This window comes from Strix aluco, chromosome Z (genome assembly GCF_031877795.1).
Source record: "Strix aluco isolate bStrAlu1 chromosome Z, bStrAlu1.hap1, whole genome shotgun sequence".
NCBI classification, from domain to species: Eukaryota; Metazoa; Chordata; class Aves; order Strigiformes; family Strigidae; genus Strix; species Strix aluco.
Window position 1 is genome coordinate 48796679 of NC_133971.1, and position 18771 is coordinate 48815449.

Genomic DNA, 18771 nt, shown 5'->3' on the forward strand with positions numbered 1-18771 from the left:
AGACTGAAAAACTGGATCAGTACTTTGCATCTGATTAGATCAGTACTTCCACTCCCATCATAAGGGCCCAATGAGTTTTAAGGTCTTCCTCCCTTTATGCAAATATGTTTCCAAGGAAAAATAGTATTCCATTTTTAAGACTGAGTATGCCAGTATTAAAAAGTCTCACTCCACATACTGCACAGTTCAAGCCCATTGTGCTATTGTTATCTATACAGGGACCAAAAGGTACAAGAAGGTACACAATTTGTATTAAGGATGGTGTTACACTCTTGGCATTCCTTTTCACTTGCTATCCTTTGCATCTTACCACAGCATGCTCATGTAAAATAAGTTTTTTCTCAATTTTTACATAATTGTTATTTCTGATCTCTAATGTTGCCTCTTATTTTCAACACAGAACTGTCTCCAACTTCATTTCCCCTCCCCACTTCGAATATTTTTTCTTTACTGTGTTGTGTCTTTCAACCTTATTTTTAATCTATGTCCCATGTGCTAAAAAAGCACCATGACCATGCTAAATAAATCACTCCATTAAGATAAAAGCACAATGCCCACATACTCTCTACATAGTTTTGTAGACCGCTAATGCTTCACCTTCCCCCTGCTTCCCATCAGTTAGAAAACTCTATCCAATAACGGTCATTTGCCTTAGAGATACAGCTTACGTGCAGTCTGCTCTACTTCAGGACTACAGCAGTAAAGCAACACAGGCTATCTTTCTTCCCTCCACGTTATCACTGTTTTTCCAGTTGCAAAAGCCAGGGAACATCCCACAACTTCAGAGGTAACAAGTGAGCCCTACCATACATTTTAAGGCAATACCATTAATGGGTTGCACGCAACCTATATACAGTACGTGCTCCATACTGTTCCTAGATGTGTTGGGTTTGTGAGTGTGCCACAGGTTTTAGTAGTGGGGAGGGGGCCACAGTGACGGCCCCTGTGAGAAGCTTCTCGAAGCTGCCCTGGATCCAAGTTGGATCCACCTCTGCGCCAAGGCCAAGCCCATTAGCCATAGTGGCTGCACCTCTGCGGTAATGTATTTAAGAAGGGGCACCTGGAAGGAGGAGTTGGAGTTGTAAGGAAGAGTTGTGAAGGAGACACCTCTGCAAAGACCGAGATCAGTGGAAGAAAGGAGGAGGTGGGGGAAGAGGCACACCAGAGCAGAGACTGCCCTGCAGCCCGTGGTGAGAGAGCAGGCTGTCTCCCTGCAGCCCGTGGAGGTCATTGGTGGAGCAGATGCCCACCTGCAGCCTGTGGAGGACCCCATGCCAGAGTAGGTGGCTGTGCCCGAAGAAGGCCGGGACTCTAAGGGAAGGCCGCACTGGTGTAGTTCATCACTGGGAGAACTGCAACACACAGGAAGGACTCACACTGGAGCCGTTTGTGAAGACCTGCAGCCCACTGGAGGGACTTGCGTAAGAGAAAGTTTGTGGAGGACTGCCTCCTGTGAGAGGGTCACCACACTGGAGCAGGGGAAGAGTGTGAGGAGTTTCCCCCTGAGGAGGAAAGAGTGGCAGAAAACAACAGGTGATGAACTGACTGCAGCTCCCATTCCCCGCCCCCACACTGCTGGCAGGGAGGAGGTAGAGAAATGGGGAACAAAGCTGAGCCTGAGAAGAAGGGAGGGGTGGGGGGAATGTGCTTTTAAAATGTGGTTATACTTCTCACTGTTCTACTCTGTTAAGTAGTGTTGGTGGTGTTTGAATTAAATTGATGTTCTTTTTTTTCCCCTAGTGAGTCTGTCTTTGCCTGTGACCACAATAAGTGAGTCATCTCTCCCTGTTCTTGTCTTGATCCCAAAGCCTTTTGTTTTATTTTTTCCTTCCCATTCCTGAGGGGGGAGAAGTGAGCAGTTGCATGGTGCTCAGCTGCCCTCTGGCTCAAACCATCACGCTAGCCCTTTGACTAAGATACTGCAAAGCACCCTGCTTCTGTCACCAGGGCAAAACAGTAATAGTAATGTAAGAACAGTGTGTCTTCTAATGTGAAAGCTCAGTAGGACAGTTGTCGGCTTAGCCTTCCTAAGGAACATTTAATGTAAATTCACTCTTTTATACCATTTTATGTGCATCTATGTTATAAACATTTCAGCTTATGATACATGTTCAAGTTACTCATTACAATCCTGTCTAAAATTATGTGTGTGTGTACATGTGTTTATTCTCACTGTTCAATTTTTCTTACCTCTAAAGCATTTTGCACTTTTTCCTTACTTGAAGCGTTTCTCTTGAAGCTATTTGTGAAGTTCACTGCTTCGCTCCAATTCTGGTATCCTCCACCATACAACAGACTGTCATTGGGTAACAAAGTCTCTGCCCAGAGACGACAAACATTATCCTTACAGCAAGTCAGGAGTACATTGCAGACAGCACCACTAATGAAAGAAAATGTAAGGTGTGAAGAAGCTGCCTGCTATCACACAGCATCAAAATAAAGCAAGTTTTCCATTATCAATTTTCAGAATTGCACCAAGTAACTTAAAGATACAAAGGAAAGAAAAACTCAGGAATACATTCTTAGGAAAACAAATTTTGTATGAAAGGCTTTTATATCTATTCAAGTATCTGAACATAAAATTACCTCAAACTTCATTACACAATTGTGCATGACCAAATCATGGATTTCAGTTTTCAGAATTAGTCACAACTGGAATAGAAAAATTTATGGTTTTCTTTTTAAAGTCCTTCACATAAAAAGCTAATCATATTCTGGATACCTGTACTCAATTCCCCAGGTCTTACTGCTATATAGCACTTACAAAATTATATATCCAAACCAGAGAAACCAAGATAATACCAGGAACACAACGGCCAACTTATAACAACAAACTTTTCTTAATTACCATTTTTCCAAATGCAATTTGTGTTACATATATATCCAAATAACCCAATTAACCTAAACTAGACACTGAAAGAAACTATGGAGATCATCAGTTTTCCAGTTCATATAAATTCACAATTTAGTTGTAGTTAAGACTCGAAAGCTATATGGATCATCTGACTGGACTGTCTAGCAGCAAACTCCTTTAGGCATCATGAAGTTGGTGGATTTCCAAAACTGATTTAAGGACTACTGTAATGGCTTTGTGAAGAGTCTTCTACTTAAAGGTTGGTAAAAAAGAAAGCATAAACTTGTTCAAACACACAAAGGTATGCAGAATTCAAATGATTACTATTTGGAATAACATGGCAAGAAGAAGGTTGCAGGGCATAAAATTGCTAAAACTACTTCAGTTTGAGATAGCAATTACTGGTGAAAACTAGGAACAGGTCATTTAGGAATCATCAGAACACACCCCCCAAAAAAAATCAAACCCAAAATATCAATTTCATATTATTATTTTAATTCAATTCAATTTCCAGATACTGTTTCTGACAGGTCTAGTTTTGTAATACATAGATAAATAAATCAAAAGACACAAAAAAATCTGAATGTTTGAAAAAGATGACAAAGTGACAGGACTTCTGAATTGCTCTGATTCCATTAAGACAGAAAGACAGGAACAAGCTGGGATCAAATGCTTGAATGGTCATTTAAGACAGTGCAATCAAAAAGACGCAAAGAGAGGCAATTTTGCAAGAGCTGGTTTTATATTTAATCCAATCTCTAACACAGCCTGTGGGACTCCCCTTCTATCTTCCCAAGTAAAAGGATGCTTACCATCCTCTCAAGAGTGTGAAAAATTATACAAACACACACAATACACGAAGTGTGCAAACTCAATTATTAATTGAAGCAAGATGTACAACTTGTGTGGCTGCTGACTGTGCAGCTCGGAAGACTGTACGGTTTGGGGTATTTTCAGCAATTTACAAACCTCAGGTTATTAGAACTACTGACCGTGGCATGAATTTACTGGTCTTCCTCCATGAAAATGCATTTACTGATCGAGGATGAGCCAAATAAACAAATGAATAATCAACTTCTTTTGCTTGTTTTTCTGTACTTGCACCAGGTGGCGTTATGGCTGATCGCCAACTGTCTGTACTATACCACACTTTCACAAGACAATCATCCTGGGGAAAGAAAAAAGTGAGAGTAAATAAGACTCCCTGGCATAAGAAGATGATGAACTTCAAGTACTTCTGGGTATGTCTCCTCGGTTTTTGTTTTTCTTGTAAGTAAAATACTTTTCCGATGATAGCAAGTCAGTTCAGTAAATAGAACTTCAAAACCTGATCTTGAAGAAAACATGGTAGCAGAGATTTTTTTTAATCTCTCTTGTCATTGCTAACTTGAATTTAATTTTTCTCCTTCTGATTAGCTGCCCATTTTTAATCACAAAAAATGCAAGCTGTACTGGCTTGAGCTGGTATTCAAATGTTAATACAACTAATTGTACTTTGACAGAAAACCCTCAAATCCTACACAAATTTAAGTGTTAGGAATACAAACAAAGGTCAAAGACATCTCAAAAATCAAGCTCAGTACTGCTCAGCTTGCTTTTCTTAGATATGCACATACAGAAATTGAAAAAAACATGTTCCTAGTGTCCTTGTCCTTATGCCTTTAAGGACCAGATAAATTAATCTGGATCTAGATTCACAAGTTGTTGATCAACTATTAAATATGAATGGTACTGAACTATTGTATTATCTTTGGTATGCTTAACATGACCCTATTGGGGGAGGAGTGGCTTGTGTTTTGCTGAACAACATCTTCTCTCATAAAAAATTAAAGAAAGAAAGACGACACAGAAACAAAGATTAATTTTAAAGATTCTGCAGGCAGGTAATTAACTTAATCATTTATGGTAAAAAAAAACATTATTAATTTTCCTACTTAGCAATTTTTCCTATGTATTCCTACTTATTTAGTCATTGTGCTTTACATGAGTTTATAATGTAAGATAAGACAACAAGACGTAAGACATTCCAGACAAAAACTCTGCAAGGATATTGCCCCTATAGAAGCTATTTGCAGATTAATTTATTTTTCCACAATTCAATCTTACGATAACATTGGAATTCATTAAAACTTGACTTCTAAAATAAGCATTAACTCCTACCCACCAAAAAAATATAGTGAAAAACATACAGTACATATTGCCAATAATGACAAAACTTTTTTTTTTTATAAAAGCTGTACTCAAACAATTTTTTAAGTAATAGTTATCATAAACATGACTGGAATAACTCTCCTTTCAGCCAGTAACTGGCTAAAGACATCACAGAATATATAGCAAGCAATATGACATCCCAAATAAGCAAAACGGGAATGGAGCATGAGAACTTGTTGCACTGCTATTATACAGAGTATAGTTTATCATCGAGAAAGTCTAGTATTTCACTTCACGTGTTGCAAACTAGCCAACTGAAATATAGTTTATCTAGAAAAAGGAATCTAGATTATTTTACAGATTTGTTACATCTTTGGCTCTTCCTTAAAGATAGCAAATGCCTTAAAAGTTCGTCTTCTAAGTAAGCATAACGATCTGAAATGGCAAGCTTTTCAGGAAAAAGCAAACACCTGTAACTAAGCAAAGTGTGTGTTACTCATTTGTTCTTGATGCATACAACTGAATCACAAAAATACGTGTGCTAACGATCTTTTAAAAGCAAGACTTATTTGCACACTGAACCATCCTTGAATCTTTGTGCTTCAAGCATGTATTAAGGGACATTATAATCCAAACAGGAACAACAAAGTTCCACATACCACTACTAAATCAAACACTGCTCTAACCAATCTGTGTACATACTAGTTTTTCATTCATGCTTCTGAGAGAGTCTAGACCAAACTGTACAACTGTCTTTCAGAAATTCTTAAATCTGAAACTCATTCTGTCAGGTTAATACTCCTCTGGATTCTGTGACACTTATACCATGTTTTCACTAATCTCAGCAATTGCATTGTTGCAGCGAACCTTACGTACTAGCATTTTGTTTACTTTTTAATAATTCTGCAGTCTCTGCTACGTTCTTTAGTGGGTAGCACAAACTTGAGGCCTACTTGCATCTCTTAATCTATGTTAAAACTGCCTATACTCTTCAGTTTTCCATTTCTTTTTTAAAAACAGTGATCTGAAAACATTTTTTTTCCCCCCCGCAATCTATTTTGATAATTCCATAAATTCTCACAGGGTGAGAATTACCAGAACTTCTTCAACAATGTCAATGTCACTCTCCCCTCAAATAAAGATGACAATATTACTTCCAGAAAACAACTACTCATTTCACATCCTTTAACAAGTAATACAAATTCTCATATGGATTTGTCACAATTTTTCACTGCATCCTCTATATTATCTTGATTTTCTTCTGCTTTGACTTGTTAGGATATTATTCTCTTACCAACCTGAACAACAAGTTTTGTAATATAAAAGATTAGTTTGTTACTGCTTCAGGAAGTGAAAAGATCTGTGACATTTTGCTTCAATTTTTTTGCTTATTTTGCCACAGGGTTTCATTGCTTTTGCTGATAAACCACTCAATGCTGAGCACACAGACCTAATCTGTAAGATTGGCCACAAACACTGACATTAACTATGTCCAAATATATCTGTGGAAGGGAATGTGAATTCTTTTCTATGTACACAAATAGGCATACAGATACATTTACACAAAAAGATACCGAAAAGGTATTTCTGATTAATGGTGTCATGACAATGGTGAAATACTGAATATATTTCCTCACTAAAAGATATCCAGCAGTGAGCTCATTCACAGATCTTCCCCATTATGTGAAACTCTTCTCTTTCTGATGTCTTATAATTTGGCACTGAGTAAAAATAGGTATTTTAAAATAGTAAGCAGTGCATATTTGTTGGGTTCCCCCCTGAACTACCGTTGTCCCAAATTCTTATTTACCAAAATGTAACGATGCATAGAGGGATTACTGGAAATACTATGCAAAAATATAAAAAATAAATTTTTCATTAAAATGCTTTCCAAGAAAAAAGAGCGTTTTGGTTTATCTGCTTTAACAGCTTATCTGAATTAGTACAAAAATGGAAAAAAAAAATGCTTACCTTTCCAGCAGTAGCAAAAAACTCTCCATCTGGTGAGAATTTCATTAAAGAAACTTGAGAAGCAGTTCTGTGAAATAAAAACAGTTAAAAATAGAAAGTAAGTTGTAAGAACTTTTTCAGAACTCTAAACAGTTTTTTCCCCTTGAACTCAAGGAAGTGATTTAATTCTTATGTGCAAGTGTCCATTGTATTGTGTGATACAACTTAAGCTTTACCTCCTAGTCTTTCTGGACTTTATTAAATTTGGTGCAACACCTGGCTGTGGTCACACAGGAAACACAGAAAACCAAGAAGCTGTAGCTGAGTGCGCTACAATATCCAATATTCCAAAACACCATAAGAGAAAAACAGCTGCCTACAGACTAAACTGTATGCAGATATGCTCTACTTCCACTTCATAATCATTTGGATTTCAAATTGATTTCTGCTGCCTCATATTATCTTCCGACTTATCTGAAAAGTATTTCTCATATTTCCTATGGCTGTAACTCAAGAAAACAAAAAGGTGTAAAAATAATTATGTAGTTAAGTATCTGAAAGTAGTTTTAACATTAACAGTCACACAGGTAAAAGATGCCACACCAAAATAATCTAAACCTAAGTATGTGTTCGTTTTTGTTGTGTTTTACTTTCATTGGAAACACTAATAAATGAGCTGCTTTTAGAGGTTTTAAAGCACCAAGCTACTGCCAAAGTGAAGTGACAGGCTTATTAATGGCAACAAGAACATACAAGTGCAGCACAAGTACAGCGTCCACTTTCATCTTGAATTTATTAGACATGTATAACAAGTTCTAAGGCCTGACTTTCAGGAAGGATTAAGTTAGCTGTCAGGTCAACAAAGGCATGATGCATTTAGTGTATGCAGTTAACAACAGCAAGTCAATTACAAAAGTGGTGCATGAAAGGAAAGTCAATTTCCACCTAGGTTTAAGCAACATTCTCCTAGTAGGGTCAATACAAAGACATTTGGAAATGCCTCCTTCAGACATTAACAATTATTCTGGCAAAGGGTAGTACTGCAACATCACTATCTTGCAAACGTCTCTGTAAGAAAAACCTATTCTCAATCTAACCAAAGTACAAATGCCAGAAGACATAACAGGCATAACAAGTGAACCGACAAAGCAAGTTCTGTTGGTCGTTTCCAGGACATACCCATTCAAGTACATAACACTCAGCTCTCTCTCATCCACAAAGGAGTTTAGAAGAGAGAAACAGGTGGAGAGATATGAAGACTTCTGTAAGATTTATGATACAAATGCAAAACATATTATTCAAGGAACAAAGGAAAAGCAGTACCTGTATGATCTTGACTACTGTTACAACAACCCCAGATTCTAAAACCATACCCATGGCATTCTATCTACAAGCTGACTCCTCCTATTAGGCTGAGAAATAAGGGTCCAAAGATGTCTCAAACTGTGCAAGTCTTCAACTTCTTTTATTTAGAAAGTTCATCATATTCAAAGGAAAATTTTTCAGTTGTCATTTGGATGACCTCGGGATTTAAAATACATTCTTGATAAAAGTTAGAGAGTATAAAGACAAAGGAACAACTGAAGGATTAAAAAAGGATTTTCTTCAGGTACATCCAGGGAACTACCCAACCAATGCTAAGGGCTTCATAAAGAATAATTTCAGGTTGGTCCCCCCAGCCAGCCACTTCGGGAGACTTCTTTAAGAAGACTGCCATATGGTACACTACTCCCAAGTGAACAGTGCACTTGATGCATTGGAAAAGTCTTCCCACGTCAGGAAGGACCATGATTTAAATTGTCTTATAAACTGAAGTACTAAACTAAAACTCTTCTGAAGGTACTAATACACAAAGATTAAAATCAACCTGAATACAAGAGCAGCGTTCAGAGATGCAGTAAAACAAAATGAATCCATCTTTGCATGGCTTCCAAATATTCAGAATAAACACAGAAAAGTAAAAGGTGTATGAAAGGGGACAGACGTGTGAAAGGAAAGAAAGGTGCAGTATACTGAACACAGAAGGAAGTTTACTTTACTCAGTCCTGCAAGCACAATAATTTTCAAATATGCGGCTTTCACCTCACTTCTTGTACAAGGAATAAAGTCTACTGGGACAGTCTCAACTGCAGCCTTTCCTCAGTATTTTACTAGTGTTCAATATAACTGAAGAACTGCCTAAGAACATAAACTACCCTAAAATCAATTACAACTGATCCCGTGGGAAGAAAGAAATGTCACATATTCAAGGGAAATGTGATCCAAGTTCATCACATATCAATAATATTCAAATAACAGTATACAATAGCATTTCACTGATCTAAACTAAGTATTTCACCTGAAACATATGTATTAGCAAGGAAAAAGGTATTTCTTACTTGCATTGCCAGATACACCTCCATTCTCCAAGCCCAACATCTGTTCTTTCAGTGTCATTGTCAGAAGGGTTTTCCAAAGGAACATTGGACCAAAGCTGAAGACAACTGGAACCAGTTAAAAGGCGAGTGCCTAAGACAAATATTTATAACAATGTAACTACAAAATGGTTGGCAAAATACAGACTTCTATAGAGAGAGAAAAAAAACATTATGCAAAGCTGAAACTGCAGAACAAAACATGCCAGATACTATCTTAACACCTTTTCTATATCAAAGTTACTATAATAGTAGTTTGCCTTTTACACATTCCTCTACATGGATATAGATTGGGTTGATCTTGCAAGAAGATACTCTTACGTATTTTAAAACATTTTGATTTGACCACCTACAGTTCAAACTGGGAAAATTAATCAAATTTTCAAAGTAGTTAGTCTCTAAAAGAAACACCTAGAGCTATTGTAGACATCCCTTTTTCATAATAAATACGATTTAAACTATGTTTTTAAACATTAGATGCTGCTGAGATTAGGATAATCAAGTAAAGACCACACAATGCATGTTGTATTTTGGTTTTCCTACAACAAGTGACAAAAGGTAGATTTCATTCCACTTTGGTGTTCTCTATCATGCTCGAACAAAACAAAAAAAATCTTTTCCTTGTCCCCAGAGAACAGCAAAATTTAAATAAAAAAACAGTTACAATATCAAATAGATAGGTGTTTCTTTCATTCTGTTCTTACCTGTGGGATCCCATGTTAGATTACATGCCATGGCTTCCAGTAAGATTTGAGCATTCTTCTGCCACTGATAATGTAATGTCTGAAATCAAGATTCACAAACATGAGCATGAAAATGCTTCCTTTCCCTTCCTTCCCCTTTTATAATAGAAATAGCACATATTCACTGCACTGCCAGCTTCTATGAAGGATGTGTTTAAAATAAATTACTGCTTATCTAATAAAAAATTGATTCATCCTGACAAACAAAATAGCTTTCCATTAATCTGACCATATAAACAGAAGTTTCTAACTTCTTATTTTAAAAATATAGATTGAAAAAAATTCAGTATTACATAAAATTGCCATCAGAATCTGAGATTTTTTTAAAAGGAAGTCTGATTTTATTTTCAAAAAAAAGAAAAGGTATATCAAAAATGAAATACACTAAATGCACCTGGTGCTTGATATCAGTACTATTGTTGAATTAAAGGATTTCAGTAAGGTCAAGATAACATATATGACACTTCCTCCTTTTTTTTTTCCAATACACTGCAGGACAGTCAACTATCTTCCAATTTTGCATTTCATTCACTGGAACAAGCTGAGGATTAAATTCACAAAATATTTATTTGGTCTCTTTTCAAAATAGGTTGCAAACTTGTGATGCTTTGAATTATAAGAGAGACTGAAATCATTACTGGAGATAATATTATGAGCCAACAGGTTTTTTTCCTAATTCACAAAGACAGACATTTCTAAAGTAATCATCCTCCACTCCAAAAATATCAAACCAGTAGATATGAAATTAAACAACTAAATCTTTCAGGAGTTTTGCAGAAAACAGTAAGTAGCACCTGCATAAGGATCTAAATGACATTTCTGAAGTTGCTGGTTTTGGGTTTGGTTTGTTTTTTTTTTTTTTTTAGATCCTGAACATTCCAGTAAATGGAAGACAGAGACAATCTTACAACCACCTAAATATGCTGGAAATTATTGCACAGAGGTTAACTGCAATAATGAAGTAACAGAGTATTTCTTCAATTATAAATATCTGAAAGCAAATTATGGGTGGAGAGTGCTTCCTCTATTGCTTAAAGTTACTACACTAACTTCAAAGTTTCAAGTTAAGCGTACTGCTTACCAGTATAGAAAAATATTCAGGACAGATTCAACAGCTCCAATTATCAGAAGAGCGCAGTACTTCTAAATAGTTCATATGAGCATAGGAATTTTACCATTATTTTATTACCATTAGTTTATTCCACTGCTTTCCAGTGGTATAAATTACTTTATATACATATATATTCAATACCAGCTATTTAACTAATATATAAAACACCAGTGGTTTACAGGTACACCAGGAACCACATGAAGGAGCTGGTTAGTACAAAGAAGGGAATCCATTCTATGGCTGTATAAACAATTTATTAATACAAATGGAGAGACCAAGACCCTGAAGAGGGAGACAAAAGCTCCTTGAGCAATTGCTGTCAAAGCTCTCATATCATCAAACTGACTTTAATTAGATTCTAATGCTTCTAATTATAAGAGTAATCTTCTCCACGTAAGAAGCACAGTTAAATAACTTGCTCTAGTTATTAGCTAGAAATTAAGATTCTGGCTACTAATTCACTAAACCACCGTCACTGAAATCAAGCAATACTATCAAGAGAATACTGCTCTTATTCACCATTATAACACTGAAGTACAAGCATTCAGTCAGATACTCTAAAAAAAGCCACACTTTTTGAAACTATTACAGATTTGACCAAGAGAATGCAGTTTCATAAATCAAAGTTAAAATAAGAATTGTAAAACACATCAGGACATGAAAGCTACACAGGATAGTTCAAAAAGGAATTCCTCTTATAACGGCTATAATCTTTGGAGAATGGGGGTGTGCACATCTTTTTGGGTTCTGGAATATTTCAGTTCTGAATTGTAGAATTAGATGAATCAGTAACGTGAAGCATTATAGTAAAACCTGCTTTTTTAAAAAACATCTCAAATAATGTCTTTTGACTTCCTCCTACCATTTTCACTTCCCAAGGACCATCTTATGTCTCAATTTTATTCTAGCATTAAAGGAAGATATCAAAGCAATCTTCAACTTTAAAGCAAACCAGGAAAATGAGTCAGACTTTATAACTGAGTAAATTAATCAAGGAGTGATGAATTACTTACATTATGATGACTGCTGTTCTGCTTCAAGAGGCTAACTGGCTCAAAGATACAAATCACCTTTCCGTAAGAAGCTGCAATCTAAAGCAATTTGTATTTATATGTACATAAACACACACGGAAGAAACAAGCTATAGAATAAATGAGAAAAAAATGCAACTTGTTGATTCTACATTTAACCCTCCTGGTAGATAAATTTTAAGCTCACATATATATTCCCTTTCGTTAACAGAAAAACAAACATCTAGCAAAAATCATGAAACAAGTGTTGATGATAACAAAAATACAATTCTTTATTTACACATTAGTCCTGATGAACTACCGAAAACACAGGTGCACATGAACATTTATTTTTTCTTTAAAAAAATCAGATCTATTATCAATATTCTTTCTACATTAAATTAGGTAAACACTCAGAGTTGTCTGAAGAGTTCACATTCTCAGAAACAGAACTAACTTCAGGGTACTTAGGGTACTTTTGTGGATTTCCCTGGCATGAGAATGTGCTACATTATAAAAAATTAATTTGAAAAGACTGAAGCTACGCAAACTAAACACCCAATGCAAAGAACCACAAAACAGAACTACTAAATGCTAACATAAAATACTTTGAAAAAGTTGCAGTACGGTCAGCTTCAATGCGTATTTCAGTCTTATTCCATTAGTGGCTTGAGCCACCCCAAACTTGGATTAAGACAAGATTAAGAATATTTTATCTCAAGTTATCTACATAAAAGTAAGTTTAAAAGACTTGCTAAGAAGAGCCAAAACAAGCCAAATGTATGTTAAAGACCTCAGGCAAAGGACCTGAGAGAACCATCAAAAGGCAATGTTGCCTAAAACCACTCTGGAATACAGATTTACATAAACGAAAGCATTTGTATAGATCATGCATAATGGACATCCTGCATTCTGAAGTGATGTTTGATGTTAAAAGGAGCCTATCTACAGTTCTGATATACTGTAATAGTCAATCTCCTATTTCTGTGAAATTAACTCAAAGTATTCAGTTTTCCTTTAACAACATTAAAGAAAGTTAGAGTCACTTTATAAAATACATTTTGATTTCAATATCAGCCACAACAGCATTAAGGAAAAAAAAGCACTAAACTGTCATACCTAAGTTCTTATTATTAACAGATCTGTTAATTGCAGATATACATGATCTGTACAAATGTACAGATCCATACAGATCCTAAAATCCACAGATCCGTAGCTTCCAAGAGAAACCCTCTGCATTAAAAAGAACAGCTACTTCAATAAATTTCTATCACACTAAGGACCTACACATCATCCTGACCCAAAAATGCCAAGAATAGTTTTGTCACAGTTGTAAAATGCCTGCAGAAACTTTTTCCTTACATCTCAGACTAATATTTGCCCTCTCTAATTCTCATTAACTACCTCTCTCTTTTATTTTCATAATTCCATCCATACTCCAACAGCAAGAATTTTACATAACTCATATTCATTAGATTTTTCCTTTTTTCCAAGTGTGGACAGTTCTTCCATTTTTTCATTGTTGAGTGGGTTTTAAGACAAGCTAACATTAGCAAGCCAAAATGCTAAACGAGTAGTGTCCAGAGCAACTGCTACCCCCAGAAAGTTTCCACAGACTTCCACAGTGATACAGCCACTCAGACTAGCCCTTGCTGAGCACCATGCCACCAAAAAGAATAATGCAAATTTGTATGTTAAGGATTTCCCAAACTACCACAATAATCACCCATTTGTCAACCAAATGTGTACTGTAGTCCCAAGTCCTGTTATTAGAAATAAGACGTGCAGAGAAGACTGAGTTGTAAGAGAGAGGTTAACAGTCATTCCTAATGACAGATAGTGACAGTGAGGGCACCCTCAGCATGTCTGCAGACAACATCAAGCTGAATGGTGCAGTTGATTTGCTGGAGGGAAGGGATGCCACCCAGAGGGGCCCTGACAGTCTTGAGGAGTGGGCCCATGTGAACCTCATGAAGCTCAACAAAGACAAGCGCAAGGTCCTGCTCATGGGTCAGGGCAACCCCTGGTATCACTATAGACTAGGGAAATTAATGGACTGAGAGCAGCCCTGTGGGTAACAACTTGGGGGTACTGGTGGACAAATACTGAATGTGAGCCAGCAGTGTACACTTGCAGCCCAGAAAGCCAACCGTATCCTGGGCTGCATCAAAAGAAGGGTGGCCAGTAGGGTGAGAGAAGTGATCCCTCCACTCTAATGAGAACCCATCTGGAGTACTACATCCAGCTCTGGTATCCCCAGCACCAGAAAGACACAGACCTGTTAGAGTGGGTCCAGAGGAGCCTTAAAGGGGACTTACCAGAAAGACAGAGAAAGACTTTTAGTAGGTCATGTAGTGATAGGACAAGGGGTAATGGTTTTAGACTAAAAGAGAGCAGATTTAGATTAGATATAAGGAAGAAATATTTTACAACGTGGTTGCTGAGACACTGGAACAGGTTGTCCAAAGAAGCTGAAGAAGCCCCATCCCTGGAAATATTCAAGGTCAGGCTGGATGGGGCTTTGAGCAACCGGATCTAGTGACAGATGTCCCTGAACCACAACGGAGGGGGCAGGGTTAGATAGATCATCTTTAGAGGTCCCTTCCAACCTAAACCATTCCACCACCATATAAGAATAAAGCATCACTCCTTGGGGCAACAACTTTGTCCACCCTCACCACTTTGTGCAAAGTAGGAACGTAACTGGCAGCATCAGGTTCTCATGTTATAAAGTTTTAGTACAATCCAAATAGTTTCTTGATACACTTAAGTTTTTCCCCATCAGGCCTCCATATTGCATAGAAGCGCTCAACATTCTTCTCATTCATCAAAAGGTCTGTAACTCATTGTAAGTTACATTACCACTCACTATCAAACAGCAGAAAACAAAACCCCCAGTTCCTTAGAAAAGAACCCACAGACTGCTTACTAAAAAACAAACAAAAAAACCCCACTATAACATAATTCATGAAATTATAAACCCTGGATTCAAAACTGAGCTTTCATACTCAAAATAATTAGTAGGTTCCACTCTTGAAAAAAAGGACTTCTGGTTTTACGTCCCAATTTCTACAGGTAACCTATTAGCATGTAAACTAAATGATCTTTTAATTAGTACCTACATTTTTCTTTGACATCGGTAAAAATAGTTTGTTCCATAAAGAAAACACTTCATATACATTTTAACACTGCAATCACCAGCCATGATGTAAACAACTTTGATTAAACATTTCAAATGAACTGACGGTAGGACCTTTTCCTTGTACCCTGTTAGATATTTTTACAAGCCAAACCATGAAAACAATTAAAGTTTTGTCAGGTTATCATTAAAAGTTTTGGCCTTAATTCTGACGTTCTCTAGAAGAAGTGGAAAGAGACTTGTAGCTTACACTGTGTGGGAGAAGATCAAGTACTGTACCCACTTACAAATAAATTGTTGATTACCAACTTGCCTACAACCAGAAGGAGGAGACTGGGTTCAGCGGCCTAAGATTAAATTGTCCTGTTTGTGAAAATAGTCCTTGCAAATCTATGGGAGACTTTTTTAAAAAGTTTATATACACACACATAAAAACACATGTAAATATAGACATATACATACATGCTTTCTTGGGATGACTAAAAATTCTCATCCATTTTTTCCCCTCACCTCATTCTTAGAGACAGAGAATTATCTCCAAAAACTACACTAGGAAGAGAAAAAGATGGTGCCATGTTCCCCCCACCCTTCAAAGCCAAGGGACAGGTGGGTCATAAATTAATTTCTAACCTGTTACTACTTCCAAGTAACTTCCCAATAAACCAGAACTGGATTTAGGGGGAAAGAATGGAGAAAAATTCAACTCATCAATTTCAATGACCACACAGGTCTATTTAAGAAATGAAAAAATTCTAAAGCTTAGTAAGCTTGATAGTTTGATATATTCATTTACAATTCAAGGACAGTTTGTCATTTAAATGCTACCAAGCAGTCAAGATGACCTTGCAAATTTGCTGAAAAATTTCATAAGATTAACTGTGGTATGTGATCTGCATGCGTATTTCACCATCTGTTAATATATGGCCAGTGAACTCTAAAAAACTTTCCAGTTAATAGCAGCCATTGCAGAAATACAAGCAGTCTTTATGGCTACGAGGTACCAAAGACACAGAAGAGAACATTTCCTCATTTTCATCTACATTCCTTCACTACCATTGCAAAAATTCATCACGCAAACATGAAAGAGCAGGAACAGAGAGTGGCTGGGGATCGTCATCGTAGACTTCACATGTAAACATGAACTGGTTTCCATACAGAGGAAACCAAAGCTCTCATCAACTCATAAGGCTTGTGGTAATGTGCAGAAGGCTCATTACCTCCGCACTAGGACAGGCTTAAACAAAGCAAGAAAGTAAAACAACCCTCTTATAGGAGCCAATGTGTATCCAGATACAGTTCCTACTGAATTGGTGAATAGCTTAATCACACTGTGACATCCCAATGTAGAGAGTTACCTGGTTATTTCTTTTTTACTGCGACAGAACAATTAAGACAGACCTCTGTAAAAAGCACCTGAAACCTAACAGTGTCTAAAATACAACATTTCTAATTCAGTTTACCTACATAAGAGAAAGAAAAGGTGAGAATTCAAACCTGTCCATGAGCAACTTTAAGCCTTTATTAATTGCTTGAAAGGAACACAATTTTTCTGGATGACCTGACTGTGATTTTTGTGGAAGCACTCATCTGCTGTCAGGCACCAACATGTCAAAGCATGCTGATGACGTGCCCAATAGTGTAAAGCCATAGTGAATAAATTACCTTTGTTTCTACCTTACTCATCTTTTAGTTAAATTCTTGCTATCTCCATTACGGAGCCCTGTGCATGCGTGTATCTTCTGTGCAGCCTTACACATCTTCTGCAATCTCCTACCTATGGTTACTATATCACATTCACTGTGCTGCTTACCACAAATAAAGACAGGAAGCAATCAGCCATTTTACTATTCACTCTTGTCTATTTGCCTTAACTTACAAGTATCCATGCTCTTGAGAAGGTGCTTAACATTGCTAGAACATTATTAACACTGCTTTGCGTACCTTCCCCTGTTGCATTGAACAGTCCACACATCCCACTTGAATGTTTCCATGTTTTGCTCCAGGGATTATCTGTAATCTTTCAAAGTCAGTCCCCAGTACCACAATATCACATCCTGATGCATATGCCTAAAAAAGAAAAAAGAAACAAGTAAAGCTTTAGCTACTTACAGTGTATTGGTGAAGCATGAAATAGTATAGTACGTGTATCCTGCCCATGTAGAACATGATAGACAGAAGTACAGAGGTATTTGCAGAGATCAAATAGATATCTGAAATTTAAATCAAGCAACAGAAGTGGCAAATTACTCCTCCTCCGTGCTTAGAAGTGCATCACAACACCGGTGTAACAAGCAAACAGTGGTTTAAGATACAAGAGGTGTCCTGGTTTCAGTTGGTATAGAGGTAACTTTCTTCCTAGTAGCTGGTACACTGCTGTATTTTGGATTTAGTGTTGATAATACACTGATGTTTTAGTCGTTCTGAAGTAGCACATATTCTAAGTCAAGGATTTTTTCAGCTTCCCATGCTCTGTCAGCAAGCAGGTGCACAAGAAGCTGGGAGGGAGCATAGCCAGGACAGCTGACCCAAACTAGCCAAAGGGATATTCCATACCTTAGAATATCATGCTTAGTATATAAATTCGGGGGAGTTGGCCAGGAGCAGCAGATCACTGCTTGGGCATCCATCACTGGGTGGTAAGCAACTGCCCTGTGCATCACTTACCTTTTCTTAGTTTTAATTTCTCACTCTCTTTTTCACTATACTCCTTTTCTTTACAATTATTATTATTATTATTATTGTTATTATTATATAATTTTATTCTATATTAGTTACTAAACTGTTCTTAACTCAAGCCACAAGCTCTACTTTATCTTTGATTCTCCTCCTCATTCCACTGTGAGAGGGGAAGAGTGAGTGAGCGCCTGCATGGTACTTAGCTGCTGGCTAGGATTAAACCACAAGAAGAGGCAAAAGAGATGAAGTTATGAAAACATCTAAGAGAAAAGAAAAAGCATGAAGAACAAAGTTCATGCAAAGTAGGAAAAAGTACTATATTTCCTAGACTGGAGACAAAGGAATTTAAAAATAAATTTTTGAAGAGGAGGAATAGAACTGATGAGGTAAAATGGTACAAAGCATGTATTAAGGAACTTAGTACAGGAAAAATTCAAAAGGGTAACAGAATGAACCTTAGTTATAGAAAAGTAAAACTGTGCTTTCACACTTGAGTCTCCCGTTACTTGCATTCCATGGATTAATTTTATTTTCTCTTAAATTTATACTGTCACTAAATGATTTGATATATCTAACACATTCACAGAGCCAGCTGATTGAGTACTGTAATGTCCGAGTTAGAAAATTTCCTCCTATCTTTATGCAAGTTTGGTTAGAAACTGAGCACAGATTAAAAAGGAGAGAAAGATCAAACACTGGAGAAACTTGTGGAAACAAGAGTGA

At 36.8% G+C, this 18771-nt stretch overlaps 1 protein-coding gene across 7 annotated transcripts in view; it reads right to left on the reverse strand.

Annotated features, from left to right (window-relative positions):
• The window catches only part of DMXL1 (Dmx like 1), a 92318-nt gene that overhangs the window by 57327 nt on the left and 16220 nt on the right, over positions 1-18771 (reverse strand). For 5 of the 7 annotated variants that reach the window (XM_074813098.1, XM_074813100.1, XM_074813102.1 and 2 more), the window contains exons 2-8: positions 17314-17439; positions 12237-12314; positions 10074-10152; positions 9334-9463; positions 6977-7043; positions 3847-4022; positions 2191-2380 (exon numbers count right to left, since the gene is read on the reverse strand). In XM_074813098.1, coding sequence (XP_074669199.1) covers positions 2191-2380; positions 3847-4022; positions 6977-7043; positions 9334-9463; positions 10074-10152; positions 12237-12314; positions 17314-17439 — 846 coding nt within the window. The remainder of the gene's footprint in view (positions 1-2190; positions 2381-3846; positions 4023-6976; positions 7044-9333; positions 9464-10073; positions 10153-12236; positions 12315-17313; positions 17440-18771) is intronic. The other 2 variants (XM_074813103.1, XM_074813099.1) reach the window with 2 other exon arrangements.